Source organism: Dromaius novaehollandiae, chromosome 1, assembly GCF_036370855.1.
Source record: "Dromaius novaehollandiae isolate bDroNov1 chromosome 1, bDroNov1.hap1, whole genome shotgun sequence".
NCBI lineage: Eukaryota > Metazoa > Chordata > Aves > Casuariiformes > Dromaiidae > Dromaius > Dromaius novaehollandiae.
The window spans coordinates 210603822-210624849 of NC_088098.1; the positions used below are offsets into that span (position 1 = coordinate 210603822).

The 21028-nt window shown below is 41.7% G+C and overlaps 1 protein-coding gene across 3 annotated transcripts in view; it reads left to right on the forward strand.

The window, feature by feature from the left end:
- Nucleotides 1-725: 725 nt before the first annotated feature.
- ME3 (malic enzyme 3) overlaps nucleotides 726-21028 on the forward strand; it is a 125631-nt gene continuing 105328 nt past the window's right edge. Inside the window, exon 1 of one of the 3 annotated variants that reach the window (XM_064505160.1) lies at nucleotides 726-1157. In XM_064505160.1, coding sequence (XP_064361230.1) covers nucleotides 987-1157 — 171 coding nt within the window. In that variant the 5' untranslated portion in view covers nucleotides 726-986. The remainder of the gene's footprint in view (nucleotides 1158-21028) is intronic. The other 2 variants (XM_026106069.2, XM_026106068.2) reach the window with 2 other exon arrangements.

Sequence of the window (21028 nt, forward strand, 5' to 3'; positions counted from 1 at the left end):
CTGCCTCACTGCTGCCCGTTAGCTAGTAGGATTCATTTTCATCACATAAGCTTTCTCTTTCCAGGTATTTTGATGCCTCTGCCACCATGATGGTGAGCTCCTAATGTGCTCCAGCCTGACAAGGCACTGTCATAATGCAGGTAAGTTTTTAATACCTCAGCTCCGGTGATAATACGAGGCTTAAAAGGGAGCTCGTTCCTCACGCCACGGGCCTAGCTTTTTCTTACCACGCGCTTTTTAAGACTAACGGGGAAAATAAAAATCCAAAAGCAAGGATAACTTCATGGTTATTTCAGCAAGGCCGAGCGGTCTGTGCCCAAACACCTCCGAGACCGCTGTTTTTACGGTTTCACCAATCTCCCAAGCAGAGGAGAAACGCCACAGCCGCTGACACCTGAGAGCGAGCTCCTGTTTTGTTTAATATCACATTACAATACCTGAGAGTAACTGCAAAAAATAACCCATGGGGGCTTAAGGCTCTACTTTCTTTCCATAGGCGGTTTTTATTTATTTATTTTTTGGCTTGGTTTGGGTTCCAGGCCGCAAATCGCGCCGGGGGCCCAGCCCGGGGGAGAGGGGCGCGCAAAGATGGCCGCCGCCGCGGGGCAAAGCTGGGGGCTGCGGCGGGGGGCAGCGGGCTCCTCCACAGCCGTCCTGCCGCCGTGCTGCGGCGGGGCAGAGGGCCCGCCCCGACCCGGCCGCGGGGCCGCCGCAGAGCCCCCCCCGGCCGCGGAGCACCAGGAGGAGGAGGAAGAGGAAGAGCCGCGGCGGGCGCGGCGCTGCCCCCCCGGCAGCGGCTGAGCCGCAGCAGGTAGCAGCGGCGCGGCGCAGGGGGGCGGATCTGCTTCCTGCGTCTCCCTTCGCTCCGGCGGGCGGAGCGGCGGCGGCGGGCGGCGCACGGGGCCAGGCCGGGCCCGCCCCGCCGCGCCCCGCGCACCTGCCCCCGCCGAGGCTGCTCGCTGCCGGCTCGGCGGCCGCGGGGCAAGATGGCGCCGCTGTGCGGCCGCCTGCTGCGGGCGGTGGGGTGCGGCCGGAGGCTGCTGCCGCTGCTGCTCGGCGCCGTCCGCGGCTGCCACGGCGGCGCGGCGCCCCTCGCCCGGGCGCTGGCCGTCAAGAAGCGGGGCTACGACATCACCAGGAACCCGCACCTCAACAAGGTGGGTGCCGCCGCGGCCCGGGCGCCAGGCCGGCGGCCCGGAGGTGAGAAGGCGCGGCGGCCTCCCGACGGGGCGGCCATCGCGTCTCGGTGCGCGCGGGGAAGCGGGGTCGGGGCTCGGCGGCGTTTCGGCCTGGCCGGGCCCGTTGGCGAGGCGCGAGGCGGGCTGGAGGAGCACGGCGCGGCGGGGTTGTGCCAACGCCGGGTGTTTTGGTTTGTCATTGCCTCCTTCACAGCTGGCCGCGCTGCTGCCCTGGCGTCGCGCTGCTGCGGTGGCGCCTGGAGATCCGGCGCGGGTCGCGAACGCCCTCGGCTGCAGTCAGGAGCTGCTCGTGTGGAAATCGTCATTGACGAAGGGGGCAGCAGAATGGGTGATCGCTCCTAAAAATCCAGTGCCAAAGCCTAGGATTTTTCAGTATACTTCCTATTGCTTGTTTAGCAGTGGAATCAATCACTTACATCTTCATATCAAAACAAGTATGTTTGATTGTTCTTAAGCTTCCTTTTTGTGGATCCGTAGCACTGTGCTTTCCACACCCAACCCCTGCATTTTATAGGGATGAGGAAGCCTTAATTCTCAGTACTGCTGAAATGTCAACATTAAAAAAAAAAAAAAAAAAAAAACTTAAGGAGAAAGAGGTTTTCAGCAAAGCCTGCAACGAGGTGTAAAATGAGGTCCCATAATTTAGCCCACCCATAGTCTAGCACTACATTTCCATGCTTTTCATACATTGGAGGAAAAAATAAAATCTAAATGCAAATTTTAGGATAACATAAATGTGTCAGGTTCAAGAATGTTGGGTTCCAATTTGTTGCATTTATATTGCTAGAAATAATAGCAAATATTTTAGATATAGTATTGATGGCTGATGGGGCTGTAACTACTTATCATCTACTCGTTATGTAGTTATCCAGTGTATCAGACTGCTATGTCTGTTCCTGGACTGTAGACTCTTTGGATGGTAACTTTTACCCGTGTAGTGCACAATATACCGGGTTTCCATCTCCTGGTGCTGCTTCAACTTCCGTAGAGATACACCCCTAAGAACGAAGGAATACGGTGACACAGGATATTACTGCATATGCAGGAGCTTTGTAAGCGATCTGTTTTGAATCATTGTACAGTGAATGTCTTTAAGACCGAAGACATGAGAGATTGCCGACTGTCTCCTAATGCTGATGAATTACTGTTGGTTATGTGGTTTGGGTAGATCATTCTTCTGTGTCCTGCTTGTTCTCTTGAGTGTTCAGTAATAGTTATAAAAAAAAGTAGCTAATGTTTCTAGGAACCTTACATATATCAGCTGTAACTGAAAAATGAGTACTTAGACCTTTGTTCAGTGTAATGCAATAGTAACTCATAACATGCTGAATCTACCACATTTCTTAAAATTTGATCTGACTACTGCAGAGGTAAACTTTTAATGTCCCATTTGGCAATTTTCAGAACTGAGGCTTTTCTCAAGTGTTTGGATTTTCTTCCCTTTCAGCAAATGAAAGTGTCTAAGTCTTAATGGAATTTGGGTGTATGTGGAGAAAAGGGAAGAAAACTTTTTATGTTAGTATGTTAGAGGTAAAATATGCTCCAGTATGCCGTGTTTAAATGGCCATTAAAAACCTCCCGACTGGTCTCCAGCCTGGATGTTTGCTGTTTATGTTATGTTCCTCCATCAGTACAGGCCTTACAGTCGTCAATACAGTCATCTTCAGAACATCCGAATGAGGAAAGAAATGGCTGGTTTCTGTGGTAAGAGGTAAAGACTGCCCATTTATGCAGCCAGATAATTAGTAATTAGTCATTAGTAAACTGTTCTGGCTTTCTTTGTAAGCTTTTCTAAAAAGACTTCTCTTTGGCTGTTCCTCTTAGTAGATCATTATAGTATCTAAGGAATAAACCATGTTCAGCTGAAATGGGATGTTTCAGACAGCTTCTGTATGGTCAAGGTATGCTTTCTGGCACTTCAGTCTGCCTTGCTGCAGCAGTATGAGTCAGAATTGGGGAGGTCAGTAGGTTTCCAGCTGTTGTAATCTCATCGCATAGCAACTACTCTTTGCCCCATTTATTTATTTATTTATTTATTTTGGTAGCTAATTATGGGCATGGGGTCACTGTCTTTTTCTGAAGTGGATCTTAATTTAAGCGCTCATCTGCTCAAAGGCTGCTCCAGTCTTTTCATCTCTACAGGAACCTCTGAAAAAGTGGAAATGAGGTTTTGGGCACCAAAAGTTTTGCTGCTTTATTCAATGCCCTGGCAGTTTTTTAGCTTTTGGGTGAAGTTTAAAGTATCAGTTTATAGCTATGAAGTCGGGTGATTTAGTCAGCAAGAAAGACTACTTCTGTCCAGCAGGATCACAGACAGATTTGTGGTCTGAGACTATTGATCTCAGTCTTTGCTTGCTTGCTTGGTGGAAGCCTCTCAAACTTGGAAATTCCTGCTGTCAGCTTCTCTATAATACCTAAGTATCAGTAAAGGCAGGCTATCTTCTGAGAAGCTCATCTGTTTTCCAGATCTGCCTGAGAAGAAAAAAAAGTAGTAAAACTAGTGGTGGACTTAAGAAATTTAAAGTGGCTTCGTTCCTTTGGTTGTTGTTTGCTACGTGAAGTTGGCTGGATTTTCTGAGGTAATAGGATTGAATTCCTAAATACTGATCAAGGGTGCCAACACTATTGTGTGTTCTCCAGTTCTCAAATTATTTGACCAGTCTATGAATTGTGTATAGAGCTTGCTTGACTATGACAATTTGGGGAAAATTTTGAGGAAAAGACTGTCTTACAGTGAAACCATTTTGTAGAGATTTGAGCGCAAGCTGGATTCCAAGAGGATTTATTAGAAGGTTGGACCATATGTGAGTAAGTGACCTGCTGAAAGGGCAGCAGCACTGCTGGACTTGCTGAGAGTCAAGTCTGTTCTTTTGTAGGATCTCAGCCTTGGAAAAGGTTGTTTAAACACTCAGATGCTGCAGAGGAAGGTGAGGTACATCTTACCCACTACCTTTGTTGCCTGAGTTGCCGCTGGGCATTGGTATGGTCAGGGCCATATTATGTCCTCTCTCTGGCAGTGTTTTCTGTCATTTCTTAAGATCTGTGCAATTCCCTTGATCTCAGATGTGTTCTGCGTGTGACTCCCCTGTTTTTCCAGGGACTCTGTCAGATCCATATGCTCTCTCCATGTTTTAACAGAAATGTGGAGCTGAGGTTTAAGCTCACCAGCCGGATAATTCCAAGTTTGACCACACACCTGTGGGGACTCAGAAATATCCTGTCCAGAATCAACTATAATTTTGTTCTTGACATCAAACTGCCTCTAATTCTGCATTGTTCAATTGGAAGGTTCGGGGCACTTCATCCATTTTACTGGAAGGCCTGGTTTTGAGACAAAGCATGTCTGTCTGGAGATCTGCCATCACAAACAGATGTAGATCTGGAGGTCACTGTTTGTTTTTAGAGTGGCAGGACATTGCCAGTATTGGAAAGGTTTATGAGTATAACAGATAATGTGCTGATTCTTTCCGTAAGCTGCAGTGCAGAGTTAAGAGTTTGGGACCTTGTGAAAACGTCTGAATAACACCCGGTGCTTTTTTGGTATGCATGCCTACAGTCCTTCTGTTTTCATGGAGGGTGTCACAAATGATTGTCAAAAAAGACAATGCAAAATTGCCAGTCTGGATCTATAAGAAAGAAACTCATTCGCCTCTGCAGCTGAAAAAGAGTGTTACAGTTTTGTACATGGCTGTACTGTGCTGAAACAGGCCTAAAATTAGCTGGATTAGTATAATGATTGTATTTAAGCACAATTAGCAATGAACACAGAAACAGAGCATCTGAAGTGGCAGTTGGTAAGATCAAATCAAGGTAGGATTCTGCTTTCACATTATTAAATCTCTTACCTAAACCCACGTGATTGTATTCTTATACCTAGAGTTTCCCGTTGGCTAGCTGTAGGTCCCTATGCACATTTAGCCGTTGGAATAGGCACAGGGCTCTAAGAGGAACTGTAGGCTGTGTGGCTCCCAAGCATTTGTTACCTTGACATCTGTTCAGGTTTTGCAGCCTAGGATTGGCAGAGTTTGGAGGCTGTGCTCTTACTTTTCAGGAGTCTCTAGCTATCTGAACAAGTTCTAGGAGAGACTGGACAAGTTCATTTAAAAAAAAAAACAAAAACCTGTGACATCCACTAAGGCTAACTAAATACATGAAACCACACCTGGTGCAGAAAAGGGGACCCAATGGAGGTAATTAGAGTATCATGGATACATTAGAGTATCAATAGAGTGCATCATGGAAAAGTATCATATTTATTTGCCCCAGCTCTTGGGCAAATTATACTCTAATTCTTCTCTGTTCTAGGATGGATATGTGAGTGGGCTGGAGCACCCGTCAGTGTGATGAGTCTTTGATTAAGTCCAAGGCAGAGAGGCTGTTTTCACATTTTTTTCCTTGCTCTTTAGTTCCACAGTCAAGTTCTTCTAGCTTTTTCACCATTGACTTCAACGGGAGTAAACCCCAGCAAGATGAGTTTGCCCCAGTGTTTTGTCAGCTCTGTTACTGTTCTGGAAATGTGATTGCTCAGTCGGTATTCGTTTTGGCCCTCATCTTGGGGTGTGGGGTTTTGTTTTGTTTGTTTGTTGTTCGTGTCAAGTGTATGTAGTGAGAAACTCTTTTTTTAAGTCCAAAGTGTCTTTTGGCAATGACATTTCATAATGTTTTGATACTAAAGAAAACTTATTATTGTGGCCTGGTCAACAAACTAGCACAAAGTAAGTCTATCTTGAAGGGCTTCCACAAACGGTTGTCTTGTAGACATGGATATCCCAGGATCTTACAGGGCTGTCAGTGCTGCTAGTGTTAGCAGCATCCAGCAAAAGTCCCTTTGCTTCCCCAGCTCTGTATCCAGCCCCTGTTCCAAGAGGTCATCTGCCTTCCTGACCTGGCGCACGGTCTCTTGCCGACCTCTCATTCTCCCCTCTGGGATACCATTAATGCTTTTTTGGGTAGAGTCATTATGGAAAATTTCGAATGCAGAAATCAGTGTTGCTGCCAAGGTGAGAGAGGCACTCACTGTCCTGGATGCAGATCCTGCCGCTGTCCGTGTTGTGCAAACCCTGTAATCAAATTGGTGCTTGTTTTCCTTTAGCCCTTGCATTGCGCATTGGTTGGGCAGCTTCTACAAGTGCCGAGTTTATGCTCACAGACACTCGTAAGATATTAATAAAAATAAATTTTAACTTGGGCCAAAATGTTTAGTGTTTCTGTTTTCTGAGCAGGTTATGTTATAAAAATACCTTTAAAATTGCATTTAAGTTATGGAAACTCATGAATTTGGCCGCTGCCTATGTTGCTTTCTTTGTATCACGTCCTTTATTTAAGGGAGGCCTTAATGCCTCCAACCAGGCTTGTTTTGGTGTACAGGTAGAGCCAAGACTTAACATAGCCCTTGTCTCGTAGTGTGGACCAATCTTTTTTGGTATTTTAATAGCATTGTGTTTAAATAACACAAGCTGTTTGATAAATATTATGAAAGTTGTTGCAGTTAAAATGGATCTAGGGCTGAATGTTACAGCTTCTTCAGCATCCCCATTTCTTATATCCAGTGAAAGGAGTGGCGAACAACCAGTTGATTACACTGGGAGCGCCCGGGACCTAAGGTGCTGGAGGGAAGACTGAGCACATTACACGTGGAGCTGGTCCTGTAGACACTCTGCTTTCCACTTCCACTGACCTCAGCAGGGTTCAAGCGTTGCCCCACACAAGTAACGTGACATATAATGTCATTGACTTTAGGAATTGTTTACTGCAATACATAGAGATGAATCATTGGTATTTGCTAGTGCTCGCCAGAATTAGTGATGGTCTAACTGCAGCTGCTGAAAGATGGTGCTAATTCACAACACAAAGTGAAGAGCAAAATTCTGTGGCTCGGTTTCCATTTCAGATGGATTTGCCATGCGCTGCGTTCCCTACAAGAGATTGGTCCCAGTGGCTTTGTAGTGCTTCGTGGCAGAGTTTGACGTCTCAATTTTTGCTTTTTGTGTGCTGTAGATCTGGCACTTATGGAGCAAAAAATTCAATTTGACTTGATTTTGGATAAAAGGGAACGTAAGCTGAATTTCTCTGCAGCTTCTGTGGCTGCCAGATGTAGAGTGACACTCTAATTGCTATTGCTGACATTAATTCAGAGCTGAGAAAGGAAAAATGGGTCTTTAAAAAAACAAAACTAGCAGTTTCTTGGGCAGAAGAGATGGAAAACCTGTTCAGTCATTCTCCTGATCTGTTTTAAAGTCTGATGGTATACGAAACTGAGTGCCGGGGATCCTGAGGGCTGGGCCCAGCATACATGATCCCTGTTTTAGGGGGAAATGCCACCCAGCTGATAGGACCTTGTGACTTCTATTCCTGAAGACCCATACACTAACACTAATTCTTTATTAGAGTTTTACTTTAATAGGAGTAACATTTCTTTTTTTAATTCCTCTATTGCAAGGTATTAAAGTTTTGTATAGAAAAATTGCTGCTTTGGCCCTTTTTTTTCTTTCTCCCCACATTTCAATTTTACTGGGATTGTTGAGTATCAGTGGTAGGTTTTGTTAGACTTGCAGTGGATTTAGATAAGCAAGATCATTTTATAAATTTTCAGGATGACTTCAGCTGTCTAGTCTGACTATTACTCTGGTATCTCTAATCACCATATACCCAGTTTCTGTTCTGCTTTTTTCATCTGCTGACAACAGTCAAATGAAGTATGCATATTTTTATAAATCAGCATAGTTTGCATATGTCATGGAACAGAACATAATAATTATAAACTGTATTGTATTTTTGAAATTTAGAGAGCAATAAATGGAATTCAACACAATAAAAGGGAATTTTTGAGTAGGAATCTTCTTCCCTTCTTCATACCCTCTTTCTCCCCTCACATCTCCCTCTCCTGCAGATAATTCTCAGTTCTCATGGCATCTGCAAAACACTGAAGATAGTTAATTTTTTTCATTTAATAAGAAAGCATAGGGGCAAATAAGTCATCTTTCTATTCACTGCAGCTCTAACGTGTTCTGCTGTTGGGTGTGCATCAGCCTGAGTCTGCAATTGTGGTTAAGGCGGACATGGATGTGCATTATGCTCAAAAAGAAAGAATCGGGCTCCTTGGATTTGTTTGTCTCGGAGATCCAGTCTGGTCCCCAATGGCTAGCTCCTCTGGGTTGCGGGAGAACCAGGATTTAGTCCGTGAGCTGTTAACAAACCATTGCACTCCGTTCAAGATTTTGGTGCTAAAGGGGAAAATTTTGACTAAATGTTCGTAACACTTAGGATCCTCCAGAGCTTTGGGGTAGGTTTTATCTTTTTCAGGCTTCCTGCAAGTGATGCTCACCTGCCTTCCTGAACCCTGGTGCGTTAGGACTTGCCTGGCTGATGGAAGGTACTGTGCAAACCTCTGCAGTTGGCACCTCTCCAGTGGTTTTAGTGTTTTGCTCATTCTTCAGTTCCAGGGGTACCACCTGCAGCATGTGCTCAAGCGCAGACAGCACATAGGCGTTTCCAGCACCAAGCCCTGTGCAGATTTGGTGCCCGGAGCTTGCTGTCGGAGGTGACAAGGCTTGTGCCTGGCTGAGTGCTGGGTCCTGCCCTGCCCAGGAGAGGCCTTGCCTGCCGATGTCCGGATGAAGAGATGTGCAGGAGTACAGGTTCTCCTGCTTTTGGTCAGTGTCATGGGAGGAGCGAGCTAAAAGACAGATGGATGCTTTAACTCTCCTGGGGTCTCCGGATCCTGGAATATGGTAATACAGCCAAAAGCTGGGAGATAAGTCAGGCTGAAAAAGCTTTTTTCTTTTGTCTTTTGTTTTCCCTCCAACTGCTACTTATTTGCCTGCCTTCTCATGACGCATTATCAGACCTGTTACCGAATCTTGAATGTCCTATTGCATCTTTTGCTCAAATAAATTATTTTAGGACAGACTTAACTTCAGAGCTGCTGTGAATAGGGCAGGCAGGCTTTGAGGCTTGGGGAGAATAAACACTGTCCCGTAATATTCTCTGTCTCTCCCTGTCTCTCAATAGAGGACTTAGTTAGCACAACAGCAGACTGGGCTACTTTCAGCTTATAATGTGCTCCAGTAGAGAAGATGAGCATGTTTTTCATTTTTCATGTCGTCTTTGGGGCCCAGGGGTGACACTTTCTATCTTTCTCTGTCTCCCCAAACAACGTGACATTTTGATAGATGGCTTATGCATTGTCAGCCTAATACAATATCTTCCTTTTAAAATTGTTTTAAATGGCAAAGCTTTTTATAGTTCTGCAGCTGCCAAACACAAAACTCAGACATAAACTAAGCAGACTATGGTTCTGACAAAGAAAATAAGCCAACACAAAAGTTTTGTGCGTATCAAAATTTTCTGCTTCACTTCAGTTTGCAGCTTTCTGTTTTACTTACATATTTTTTTTTCAACATGTGCCATGGAACCAAAACAGATTTTCAATAAATTTCTGTTTTGTATATAAAAGATCAGCTTCACATCTCAGCAATATTTTTTCTGTGTCTAGCTTATGAATTGACAAGTCTGTTTTGTAATGTGTCCATATGGATTAACTCTGCTCAGCCTCATAAAACATATACATAAGGCATCTTGGATTTTAACTCTTTGGCTTGGCTAAAGGATTTGTCACTTCCCCTAGTGATTAAACTCATTATGGAAACTATTAAGCTCTGTTTAATCTTCAGTTTAGGGTTTGATGTTGAACCCACAGGTAATTTAAGTGGTGATTGGTTGCAGATGAGAGAATGTATTATATGTGCTAAATCCTGTCATTTTTGGAAGTGTCAGGCTTATTAGAGTTCATGTTGTCAGGGCAGTTTAAGCATAGAAGCAAGGCAGGAAACCTCTCCCTGTAAGCTATTTCCTACCTTACAGGTAATTAGAAGTCTTCATGCAGTCATTTGTATCTATAGCTAATTGCTGGCACAAAACTACTCCTTCTGTAAATCAAATCCCCTGATTGCAGTTATTAAAAGGATAAGACCCTAGTCTCTCCTTATACTATGTAAAGGTTTCTAAATCTAGCCATAAAGTAAGCCAAAAACAACAAGAAAAAAGTCTTGAAGTGCTAAGTCTGATTACTGTGGAAAAACTAAATAAATAGCATGTAAAAATGAACCATATCTCCCATTAATTTGCATTTTTTTTAAACAGACCCTGTAAAAATACACAGCTGAGAGAGCAAACCATTTTTGCTAGTGCAATGTACACCAGATTGGACTTCCAGCAGACCGTCCTGTAGGGAAGACATGAGTTGTGAAATGGTTGTAGCAGCATGAAAGACATTCATGGTTGTACCGGAGAAAAAACAGTGGATGAGGGGGGACTGTGCAAGAAGATCTGAACGTGTTCGAAATGAGAAGGGTGTGTGGAAGAATAATTGAAGATTCTCCTCTCTTCCCCCTACCCCAGGACTAGCAGATGGCTTGGCTCGATAGGTGAAAGCAATGGAAACCAACTATAAATCAGATCACGTGCTCAGGGTTGGTGCGTCTGCAGAAAATTTTCCAAGCATAAATTCATGCTGATCCAGATGCAGAATGGCTTGCGTTCTGCAGCGTCTGCTACTTTCTACTCGCTAATGAATTTGCTCACTTTGGCGTCTTAAAAGCCTGTTAAGTAAATAATGTTCAAACACGAACTCAGTTGCTCAAAGGTTATAGAAGAATTTTTTTTTCCATTAGCATTTAGAGGACTTTCAGCACGCGTACCAGTGGGACTTGTTTCTCAGTGCACACATGCAACAGATTCCCCTTAGGTTTGGTGAATTGCCTAGCGTGTGATGTGCTATGATCCATTTGCAGCGGTATTTGTTAGAAGGAGACGTGTGTGACATGCCTTTCACTTCGTGTGCTGATGCCAGCAGCTTTTACTGGCTGATGTCTGGGGAAAAAAGTCACTTGCTACAGCACAGAGGTCTCCCTGAGCATTATTTTTTGGCTTCTAAAAGGCAGCACAGGCTTAAGCGACTGGGAGGCTTTCCACTGATTTCAATAGACTTTGAATCAGGCCTTATCTGAATCTGGGAACAACCGACTGCACCATTCAAGATAGGAGATTATTTGGTCACAAAAGGCTAAGGTTAAAAATAGTATAGTGTGAAATTTCACTGTCCTGCTCAGTCCATTAAAATGGAAACACGTGAAAATTTGTGCTCATTAATTTTTTATGCCAAAGTCTCAAAGCTAAAATGAAGTTTGTCATTATCATCAATTTTTACTCATATTGGATCATATGAAGGCTCCAGCCACTTCCATAGTTGAATGCCCCAAAAATCAAAAATACTGTGTGACACTATATCTTAACCTCATCTCTCCAAGCTCATTCGTCTTCCTTATGAACTTTGAGGCAACCAGCTTTAAGTGATGCCTTTTTCAATGCTGAAAGCAGTCCTCTGGCATGCAGGTAAGAAGAGCCGGACCTTTTCACAAGAGTCGCTGGAGGTAAAACCAGGGCACTGTGATACCACAGAGAGCTTGAGACTGCCCTGGAAAGTTCTTGGAGTAGCTTAATAGACCTTACAAAAGTGCCTTTGAATTAAGACCTTCCAAATGTCCACCCGTCAAGGGGGGCAACTAGGACTGTGAAACCAGAATGAATGCATGACTGATGCTTGCTGAAACTGGGCCGCTCTCCCTAAAGGCAAGTTGTTGTTGTGGATTTAACATGTTATCTCATAACTTCAAATACAGTTAATTAAATCATTTCTCAGATAAATAGAAGTGATGCAAAAGTGTTGGAAAGCAACAGTAAGACTGCAGCTGCTGCTTTAAAATACACTTGGTGTTAGCCACTTATTAAAAGTTAATTGCATTTTAAAGATAAGCTTTAATGGGTTTGGCAGTGAGAATGCAACCGTAACGAGATCTTGTTGTTTTGTACAAGTGCCTTTCAGGTTTCTGTGCAAGGTCAAACGTTCTGTTGACTGGCAGCTGGACGGCTTTGCTTGTAGGAATGTAACTGATACTCGGTGGAGTTGCAAAATGAGTTTCCCACTGAAGCCAAAAGTAAAAGTATATGGGAGTCCAGCAGTTCGACTTCCTGCAAAGCTGAAAACCCTTGTAGCATTTACTAGGATTTCCTGGAGGGGAGAAGGGATATTAATCTTGTTTGACTTAGAGAATCATAATATTTGCATTACAATTTGTAACATATAGCAAGAAGTTTTCAATTAGTATTTCCTGAGGAACAGCGAGTTCAGTTAAGTGGGTGCTTTTAATTTTTTATTTTTGTCAGGGGATTAATAAAGCAGTCGCAGGACTTGAAATGTTGCACAGTGTTGAAGCAGGGAAACAGAGGGCAGTGAATGTTGCTACAGCTCTGATAGAAGCAACAAACAGCTGAAGCCTTTTCTCATGTCTTTCTCAATGTCTTTGGCATCATCATAATTTAATTTGTGAACTGTAGTGCTGGATCAAATGAGATTGTGGAAGGCATATCTCAGTCTCGTTGATAAAACAGTCATTTGGTCAGTTCACTACTGGTTTTAATTTCCCTTAATGTTACAAAACTGTTCTCAAAGTCTGAGCTGATTGTAGTGAACCCTGATTGGGGACCCACAACAAGTCTCGCGGAAGTCCTGGGAGTCTCTCCACTCGATCAGCTTCTTAGTAATTGTGGGCAGTGCTTTATACCTCTTAAAGAGAGGCTTAAAACTGAATCTTGGGCAGCATAACTTTTTCATATTCAGGCAGGAGAACGTAGCTAGGAGAGGTGAGGCAGCTGGTTTGAGGGACGTTCTGTACACGAGAGTTTCCAGACTGCAGTGTGCATGTACGCCTGTGCCCACTGCGGTGGGGTCATCTGGACAAAGGTTGCGTTGTGCGTTGGAGATGCTCCTCACCTCCGATTTCAGAAAGATGACTCACCCTTCTATTCTGCGCCTATAAGGAGATCCCAGGGTGAGAAGTTCACACAGAGACATCTACACTGTAAATGTCTAAATTAGCTCGGATGAGGGGAGGAAGGCTTTGGTTAGCGTAGTTGGACTGAATTCCATTGCTTCACCCAATGTCTTACTCTGAAATTTAATCAATTTATCTCAGAGATTGAAGAATCATCCCTGCCCTGCACATTATATAAAGAAAGACAGAGACTTTAAGCGTCGTTATTCTTTTGCAGAGCATTAGTGTACAGAAAATCCTGGCAGCTTGTGGCTCTGCGCAGGAGATCTTGAGTCTAGCTTAGATACTGAGCCTTTCCAGCTGCTTCATATCTCCTGAGGTTTGGTCCAGCAAATAGTGAATATTTAATCTAAGTTGGTTTTAGGCCTGAACTAACTATTGTCCAAAGGTACAACAAAAATCCCTCTCACTGGCATTCTCTAAAATCTGAAAAGCCTGTTACAGCTCCCCTTTCTGTTGTGGTGTAAATATGTTTTGTTTTGTTTTTAAATAGACATTATAACTGTTAAAACGGGTTTTAAAGTCCTTGTTTACAAGTACATATTTGAAGTCCTGCATGTATTCCTCTATCTAATGTGTATTAAAGTCTCTGAATTTGTCAGCGTTCTGGCAGGTTGGGAATTTGGTATCAGTTTCAGGTAAATGAAAATTCTTTATGGTTTGGTGTCAAATGATGCTGTTGGTTGCCCCTGTTGAACTGAACTGATTTCATGTTTGCTAACTCATTACTCTATCACAGTGGTTGGGTGATAGAGGGAGATGGGGCGGAGGATCAGGGAACTAACCTGGGCCCTTTTGGGTTTTGAATGGAGCAAGCGTGTTTTCTGAAAACAGGATTTATGAATCTGAAACTGTTTCAGATTTCAGTTGAACCATTAATATGGGATGTGTAGGACAAATTGTACCTTCTAGAACTTTTGTCTTCCTGAATTTGCGAACATTTCAAAACCAGTGTTGCTAACAAATCCCTGAAAATAGGATCAGAGTGCAAAATGAGAAGAAATGTAGAAATAATTTATTAAAAAAGCTTGGCTTATAAAACAAGGGAGGGCGTGACAGAACAAATTCTGCTAGTTTGAAATGTAGGACATCAAGATAAGTATCTTCCTGTGTATGAATTTCACCTCTTCATATGTGATGGATGCTCATGTACCTTTGATAGCCTCGGTTACATACATCCAGCTGCTCTCATGGTCCCCAGTCTCTGACTGCTGATGAGCTACAGTCTGACTTATTAGAACAAACTGCCTCAAAAATTATTCTTCTCGTTTCGTTTTTTTGCCCATGCTCCCTCTTGCGTCTGAAGTTGTTGAGCTCAAGACCTACAGTCACTCAGGCTCCGTCTGTCACCACCAGTAGTTATTCTTACAGTAACTTACTTTTTTTACTACAGTGACAGTGAGAGTTTGTGCCTGAGAATATTGCTTAAATCTCTCTTCTTGCATTCATGCAGGTTACGTATGGAGAGCTTTATCACACTGAGAGGAAAAGACAGGACTCTAGTTCCTCAATGCAAGCCAGTCCTGGAAGAGCTGAAGAAAATGAAGAGTGATCTGTTGAAAAGCTATCAATACTGCTTTTTTTGTATAGCCTTTTCCTGAGGCAAGTGGGCTTCTTAGGTCAAAACTTATTTTTAGAATTCCACCAACTTAGTGACGCCACCTTGATGCAGACTGTATTAGCACTTAACAATGTACCGGACTTCATATTCAGAAGGGATTAAAAATGCCGTCTATTTGCATGGCATTAATTTCTCAGAGTGCCAGTGTGCATCCTAGTAGTAGATACTGTGCAAGCAGAAAAGAGAGACACCAGACACTTTTATAGGATACTTTTAACTTTACTGATTAAACCAGGAAACAAAGTGTATGCATAATTTAAGGTTTAAAAGTAGCATCTGGAAAGCTGTTACCTCTGAGAGAGCAGATAAATACTCCAGTAAAGTATTCTATAAGCCAAAAGCTTACATTCTCCTGTCAAGAATATATGTTTATTTGCAGGGTTCTTGCATTTGTAGCCAGGATTTTCCTGAGAAGAAGTACAAAGCACTTCCATGGTGGAACTGATGTGCCAAGGATATGCTGGGTTTACTGTACCTTTGCATATTTACACTTAATGCTGTTTCTGGGCAGTGCATTTCCATAGGTCTGACATATTCAGATCCTGAGACTAATTTGTGGCAGGGAACTATGAAGCTGATTCGCACTTACACTATGGTGATATGTCTGGGTGTTCTGGACATCCAGCCTCTGCTTTGCACATAATCTGTACATATCTAAAAGATGATCAGTTTTTTCCAGCATTTCTGTATGCGTTGAATTTACTGTGCACTTGCAGATTAACTTTATCACATAAGACTGTAGCTCTGACCAGCTTCTGGACTTTTGGAAATCTAGGGGAATGGCCAAAGTCCTCAGATTTTTCATGAATAAAATAGCCAAATGGAGAGCATACCTTGAGACACCACTGTGTGGGAGGTTAGATCCCAAAGTTCATTCTTTAGAGAGGAAACTTATAGATATATTTGGTAATTTACCTGACAAATACAAAGTGAAACAGAAATGATATTAGAAGTTTTAAAGATATTTATTTACTGCTTCACAAATTAAAACTAACACCTTCCTCATTTAGAGTGCACCACCTATGAGCTGAAGTAGAGAGGCAAAGTACTTGTACACTCCAGCGAGATTGTGGTTAGACACATCATCCCCTGGCTGTAGTTGCCAGATTGTGGCAAAATATAGGAACTATTGAGTTTGGATATGAAAACTAGGGGAAAAAAATGAAAGCAATGCGAATGGGAGAAATGCTTGTGGTATATTATTTCTAATTCCCAATTCTTGGAGTCATTCAGTGCATAATATGGCTTTCAAGGCATGTATCATTGAGCTTCTGTTTCTCTCTAATGCGATTCATTCAGGCATTAAATTTTAAGCTACTGAAGGCCTAGCAGATCAGCTGCGTTAAATATGCTGCTTTTTATCTCTGCTATGTTTCTTATCAAATAGTTATGAAGGGCAGTTTCTGAATTAGTCTGGTATGCATATGATAAAGCGATCGAGCAGCCATGGGCAGCATGCATCATGTTGGCATAAACCTTATATTTCACATTTTAGTTTTGGAGCACCCTTCTAACATGGGGATATGCAGTTATTCCCACTGAAGTGGGGAGCTCAGTTTAACTTGCCCAAGGCAACAAAGGAAGTTTGTGGCAGACCAAATAAATGAATACATGTCTCTCAGAATTAATTCCTTAATCACTCAGCCATCTTTCCTGTTTGTTCAGTTGTCTTAGCATAGTGTCTTTTATCTCTACCAGTAATGATTATGACTGCAGCCTGTTAGAAAGACATGCAGCGCATTAGCTACTGTTTTCCATACCTGCCATCAAATGCGCATCATTCTGTAAAGTGAAAAGCATTTTGTGAAATACTGCCCAAAAGTTACGTGCAAAGGAAGCAAGCACTGAAAAACAGCTGTTCTAGGAAGACTTTTTTGTTCTGATTACTACAACTTACTTCATTTTTTTTTCCATTAATATATTTAGTTAATCACTTAAAATTTCTGTCTTTATTCTGTCGTGGTGCCAAGCTTCCTGTCACACTGTGTATAGATTACAGATGCCCCTGTGTACAGATTACAGATTCTATAAACTTCAAGCAATTACCTTGTCTACGTTATTAAAGGAATAATTCAAAGTGAGAAGCAAAGTTAGGTAAAAGCTTACCTTTAAAGCTCACGGGACAGAGATCTGGGTGTGATTTGTGGTCTCCCCATTGCTGCTATTTAAGTATCTGATTAGCCAGGTGCTACAGCCAGTGGTTTCTTAAAAATCAAGAGATTGTTGGCCAGATTTTCCTCTCATTTTATTTAGTGACACCTTCCAGCAAACATCTAGGACTGGATCCAGAGCAGATTTAATCTGTTGGGAAACAAATGACTAATACAGCGCTTTGCAGTGAAGTATTCAAGGCTATGGCCTTATTGGCTTCATATCATTTAAACAAGTACTTTCTTGAATTGGGCCATAGGCCTTTGATTTACTATCCCACTGCTGTAAGACTATGTATTTGAGTGTCTTCCAGCCAAAGCCTAGCAGAGGAGTGGCTTTATAGGAGCACAGCTGGATTGTAAACATTTTGATGCACTGCTTTCAGAGGGAACAGATACAAAAATAAAAAAAAAAAAGTTGTGTATTATTGAGTAGCAAACAGAAGAAAAACAACGGCAAAACCAAAATGAACTTGCAGAATTAACTTCAGACAGCTTATAATGTCTGCAGTTGGCATTTGCTTTATTAAATAAATAAAAGGGAAAATAAGTCATGAGTGCCCTAAAAAGTGACACAATCACGTCAGGTGTTAAAACTTTTGAATGATATAAATTTTTCTCGGCTTCCCACTGTTAATTTGACACTTAAACCTTTTCTCCTCCTATAGGAGTGCAATAAGCCACAAATAGTTAGATGTTAAATTTTAATTTAGCTTTTTTTAGTGCAAAAGTTAATATTCAGTGGTAGAGAGATCTGTGAATAATGTGAATGTGGATGACTTGAACAGTGTAAAAATACTCAAAGGCATGGATTTTCGGTAAAGACAAAACAAACCCAGAACGTTTGCTTCATGCTGAGTCTTAGCAGTGCTGTTCCAAGACAAACGTAGTTTAAAAGTTGGTGGCTTTTGGAAAAAAAACTAATTTTTCAGGACTTTAAGATATTTTGTCCAAGTGACCTCAAGTGCTGCAGAACTGCTTTCTTTTGGTGGGAAAAAAAGCCTGGAGAAACATCAGGACAGCTTTTATGCAAGAATTTTGATTGAGGCCAGCATGATGAATAAATAGGGAGGTGCCTGATTCTATAATCTATTGTATAATAGAAAGCTAATTTAAGATATGTAACGCAGTGGCACTCCTGCACTTATGACATTTTAATCTGCTGTAAGTTTTTTGATAGGTACAAAATGTATGTCTCCAACAGCACAGGATTTGAGCAATTTTAGTATAATTTGGATAATCATCAAAGTAAAACTTTAAAAGAAACTTATCTGAAACTGGTTTCTTCCATAAGCAAGCACATACATGTGTCTAGACTATGATTTTTGACAGAATCTGGCCTCTTTATCCTGAGTCCTAATACAAACCCCTGCTGTTCCCTGAAATTGAAACCTTCTGATTCTGCTGCAGGAAGAGGCGTTACTACTGCCATCTGCAAAACATCAACATCTTTTATATGATGCTAAAATCACTGGGGCCTCTCAGTGTATGATGACCTTTAAAGAATGTTCAAAGACGTATCCTTATCTTTTGTTACACAGTGAAATTAAGAGGCTGAATATCTCTCTTCATAAACCAATTTGTTCAGCGGTGTTTCTGATCAGCCATTAATCTATGCATCAGTTCTTGTAATCTGGTGGGAAGATGACATGTTTATCTACTTTTTTGTTAACCCATTACTTTGTTCACCTCTGTATTTTGCAATTAAAAACATCTCTGTGAAGCTTTCAAATGCTGAATTTTGAATAGTATATTCTGGATGTGTTTTCACAGGCCATCTTTTTTATAGAGCTCTCCTTTTATTAATGTTGGATGTAGATCATCAGTGGAAAAGCTTGAGAAACGCATTTGTAGTTTCAGGCCTGCAGCTACTTTCTGTGGCTAATCCGCAGTGTTTTTGAGAAGTGTGAAACATTCCATGCTAGTATTATAACCTTATTTTGAATACAAGATGCCTGTCAAAAAGGGATTTCGAGACATCAGTAGGAGTTTGTTACCATCAGGACAATTCCAGAATCTCCATCACGTGGGAGATTTGATACAGGATGACTCTGGAGGGGATTGGGGTGGTAGTGAATTGGTGTTAAGAACTGAAATTTCAAATGAGAGCCTCATCTCTCTGAGATGCTGGCAATAATGGCTCTTATCAGGCTGTTCTTGCCCTTTGGTAGCTTAAAATGTGGAAAATTTACAGTCAAGTTTAAGATTTCCTAAATTTTCCGTTCATCTAACAACCAGTTCAGCTACCAAACGAAGAAGAAAGAAACCATTTTTTAATCCAAATATTCATCCACCCAAATTAACTTCCTTTAAGCAGTATGAATTAACCATTTGAATTACTCATAGCTTCCTGAACTTTCTGATGATTCATTTACAAAGGCTTGGAGAAAACTGCTGATTTGAATTGAGGATTTTCCCTTAGAAACACTTCTCTGTCTTCACTGTTGGTTCATCAGGCATTCAGTTTTGGTGGCATGATTGTATTAAAAGATCTGTTTGTAACCTTTTAAAAATCGTAAAGGGTAGACATTGTACCTAATAACATGCAAGCTCTTGGAGAAATGGTGGCCATAAGCTTTTTGAAGGCAGCTAGAGGTTTATGTGTGTGTGATATTCAGGAAGGTTGTAGTTTGGCCTTTAGAATCAAAATCAAATATGGTGTATTACTCATTTCAACATACAGTTAAGAACTGTTCAGATCTGAACTGTTTTGTGATCACCAGCAGCCCTCCTTGAAAATTAATTGACAAGTGCACCCTGACACTCATAAAAGCCACTGCTGATGAGCTGATTTGCTGTGTGAACGAGCCTCAATGACATAATTAAATGTTTGTATTAGAATCTAGTTACAGTCTCTTAATACAGGCTTTATAGCACAAGTTCATTCCTGTCCCGTGATAACACTTTAGTCAACACGCTGTGTTAATGGGGCTGCTTTGAATCTTGTATTGCACTGGATTCCTGCCTATGTAAAACGTCAAGAAACTCTAAAGGAAATGCATCAGACATGCAGGCAAGAATCTGGAGTAACAAATTAAATAAATCCAAGACCATTCTTTGCCACTGAGTGCAGCTGGCAGGGTCTGCATACGTATTACTAAACTCTTACCAAAATAGTGTGTCTGCTTACTGGGTATTGTCCGTGATCCATGGTAACTTCCAAATTGTGCCCAGGAATTGCCAAATAAATAAATAGGATTCACTTCTGCAGAATATTGATTGTTGCTCTTACTGGGAGAGATCATGGGCTTGTTGTTAAAATATTGCATTGGTAACTACAGCTTTTGATAATCAGCAGCTGTTCTGTATGTATTTAGTTATTTCCCTACTGTTTCCTTTAATATCAATTAGTAAGAAAACTGCAGTTTTACATGCATTATTAATAAAAGCGCAGTTCAGTTCTCATTAACAAAGTTTTCTATAAATCCCAAGATGCAGGCTAGATTTTTGGTTCTGCTACTAGTTTACTGCTTGCCTGTAGTCTTTCACTTTGCCTACTGTTTCCATTTTTCAGTGAGGAAACTTTTTATTCCCTTCATAAGGCTGTCTTAGATCCTTCTTTGTGCTCTGTATTTTTTAAGATTTTTTTAAGGTCCTTGGTTTTAGCCCCTTGACATTATTTGTGTCTGACACATGTTTACAGCCTGCCTTTTTTTGAACATGATGAATAATTTTATGAGAAACAATTGATTATGAGTTTGCAGAAACAGGGATTTCCCACCCTCATACTTTTAAGGAATTCTTTAAAGATTGTATTTCTTGTGGGCTACCTCAACATTGGTGAATCATGAGGAACTAAACCCACAGATTACAGCTTGGTTAAATGGTCTAAAGAAAACAAAAATTTCCAGTATTTGAAGAAGGATTTGTGTGCCTGAAAGCTTGTCCATTTTTTTTTTCTGGCTGTATCAATTGGCCTAGCACAGTTACTAGTTTTCTTTGCTATCTTCATCATTCAAAACTTGAAATGTGGTTTCTTTTTGGAAATTGACTTTGCCCCTAGGGAAGGATCAGTTTAAGCAAAAAAACAAGGTAACTAACCCTTGTAAACAGTGTGCCAGTTCAGGACTTTCAGTGGGATTGGGTGGTCATTGCTGCTCCCACTATTCTGATGGCCTTGCAAAGCCTGTGGGTAATGACTGAAGAAACACATTTTCAGGAAATACT